This window comes from Myotis davidii, unplaced genomic scaffold (genome assembly GCF_000327345.1).
Source record: "Myotis davidii unplaced genomic scaffold, ASM32734v1 scaffold46, whole genome shotgun sequence".
Taxonomy (NCBI): domain Eukaryota; kingdom Metazoa; phylum Chordata; class Mammalia; order Chiroptera; family Vespertilionidae; genus Myotis; species Myotis davidii.
The window spans coordinates 1,314,053-1,316,528 of record NW_006383006.1 but is presented as its reverse complement, the minus strand read 5'-3'; the positions used below and the strand labels follow the sequence as shown (position 1 = coordinate 1,316,528).

The window sequence follows — 2,476 nt, the reverse complement described above, 5'->3', positions numbered from 1 at the left end:
AACCGGAGTCTCTTCACGGGCCTGCGCTCTGTCACCCACTTTGGTCGCCCCCCCTTTGAGGCCTTCTTCAACTCCCTGCAGGAGGTTCACCCACAGGTCAGTTCCCCCGCCCCCCCATCCAGGGTCTCTTCAGTTTATCCTCTGAGCAAAGCTCCCAAACCTGCTCCATCAGGGAAGCTATTGACTGCCGATGAGAACCCATCACCCCCTGGGAAGTTGGTGGGGTAACGAGATGGGAAAGGAGAAGAGGGGGTCACCCTGAGGGGGAAGTGGGGAGGCAGGCAACAGGGACTTGCCACTTCTGAAGCCATGATGCCTTCCTTGTTCAGAAGGAAGATCTCAGTGATTGAGCTAGTCCTCACCATAAACTCAGAGCTACCCTTCACACTAATGCTGAGCCAGGCCTCATCCTGGACACTGAGCTAATTTTCACCAGGAACACTGAGCAAGCCACTGCTCTCATAAGCACTGGGTGAGCCCTTAATGAGACACTAAGCTATCCCTCAACTTGAACATTGATTAACCCAGCCCCATATCGGAAACTGCTCTTGAAGCTTGCACTTGAAGCTGGCAAATGCTTGGAAGGGGTAGAGGCTGGACCCACAGACAGAAGGTCTACTAAAATCAAGTTAGATTTAAAAACACCAAGCTGGCCCTCACCAGGCATGGTAGAAGCAAACTTTCACAGGAATGTGGGATGAGCCCTCATCAGGGATGCTTCATGGCTTTAACATGGGCCCTGATCTAGCCCTCACTTCTTCCTTCCCCACCAGGTCCGGAAGATTGGGGTGTTCAGCTGTGGCCCCCCTGGCATGACCAAGAATGTGGAAAAGGCCTGTCAGCTCATTAACAGGCAGGACCGGACTCATTTCTCCCACCATTACGAGAACTTCTAGGCCTCCGCCCAGGGGCTCCACCCACTGCCTGCTGAGCAGAGGTTTGGGTCATACCTCGCCTCACCTCTGCACTTCCTGTTTCTGGTTCCCTCACCTTCTCCCCACGCCCACCTGCCAACCTCGGTCCGGGTGGCCATGGTCAGTCACCGCATGTGGGTCAGGGACCCCCAGACTCATAGTCTCAACCTGGAGAAGTGGGAGGCACTGTCCAGGGACTAGAGGTTGGGAGCTATTACTGTTTGGGGGCAAAATGACATCTCTTCTTCCAAACCAAGAAAAATTTCAAAAGACTGGGGCTGACAAGTGGCAAGTTGTGTGTGTGTGTGTGTGTGTGTGTGTGTGTGTGTAGGGGGCTGTGAGTCTAAGGATGAAGTGGGAGCACAGATGCTGGCATCTTAGAACTCCTCCCCTAAGTCCTCTGGGCTTTCCACTGTCAAAAGGGCTGGCAAATGCCTTCAAGGGGACAGAGGCTGGACCCCAGAGACAAATTTATAGGAAATCTCTCAGCACCTCAGTTTGACAGCACAATTTATCTTCTCTCCCAAGTTCTTAAACAGGTTCTGTAGTCAGAACCTGGCTCAATATCTCTCTATGTAGTGCTCTTCAGACGTTCCCTGCTCTTCTTGTTCCATAGCCTCCTCTACAAATAAACCACTTTTCTGCCCCCTGGGTTGCTTTATTCTGCCCCAGGATGGGGTAAGCACTGGCAGAAGAAGCCACTCAACCGGCCGGCTAACAGGCCAATGCAGACATTCTCTGAGCTTGCTAGTATCCTCTGAGTAAAGGAACCCGTCCAGGCCAAACACCCCAGCTAGAGACCCCTTCCCCTGCTCAAGGGCACCCTTCCTGACAGAGAGCCTCTCTGAGTGGCGAGTGTGAGTCTTCTGAAGCCTGCTCAGGAGGGGGCGAGGTGTGAGGGGTTTTGGAGAAGGTGGACTGGGCACAAGGGGTGTGGGATGGGGGCGGAGACACCCAGGAGCCAACAGGGAGGCAGAGTTGGCCGGGCCTGCTCCAGGACCTGTTACTCCTAGTCCTTCTCTGAGCTCTAGGTAGTGAGATGATAGCAAGGAGATAGATGAGCACATCACCTAACCTTTTTGGAGCTGTTTTTGCATCTACAAAATGACTGAATGCCCTCCAAGGTTACTTAAAGAGAGGGCAACCCTCTCCGAGGGAATTTCTGAAGCAGTGCCCAATTTCAAGTGATTCTTTCTATTGTCTCCACAGAATTCTTACATTTGTCAGATCTCATATCCTCCGTCCGGATCCCTGATAAATTAACCACTGGATTAGAACACCCAAAATCTCATGATTCACATCACATTTCGGAACTGCAGATCTAGGTTCTGGAGGTCTTCTGACTGTCCTCCCAAGGCAGCCATTCCCAGGGTGTGTTCAGCCCCTCGTAGAGTTTTTTGTTCCGCTTGCCCAGGGGAGCAGGAGGGCAGACCTGGAGTGGCTTAACAGCAGCCCTGCCTGGCGGCCCAAGGGTATAGCCGGGAGCTGGGCCCACAAGCCTCAGCGGTTTGCAGCAGGGGCGCATTGGTGGCCACCGGCTGGTGTGATCCCGCGCCCGGGTC

General features: G+C 53.6%; 1 protein-coding gene across 1 annotated transcript in view; it reads left to right on the top strand.

Annotated features, from left to right (window-relative positions):
* The window catches only part of DUOX1 (dual oxidase 1), a 38,515-nt gene extending 36,954 nt beyond the window's left edge, over positions 1-1,561 (top strand). The window contains exons 33-34 of the mRNA XM_015557513.1: positions 1-96; positions 774-1,561. Coding sequence (XP_015412999.1) covers positions 1-96; positions 774-896 — 219 coding nt within the window. The 3' untranslated portion in view covers positions 897-1,561. The remainder of the gene's footprint in view (positions 97-773) is intronic.
* Positions 1,562-2,476: the final 915 nt, after the last annotated feature.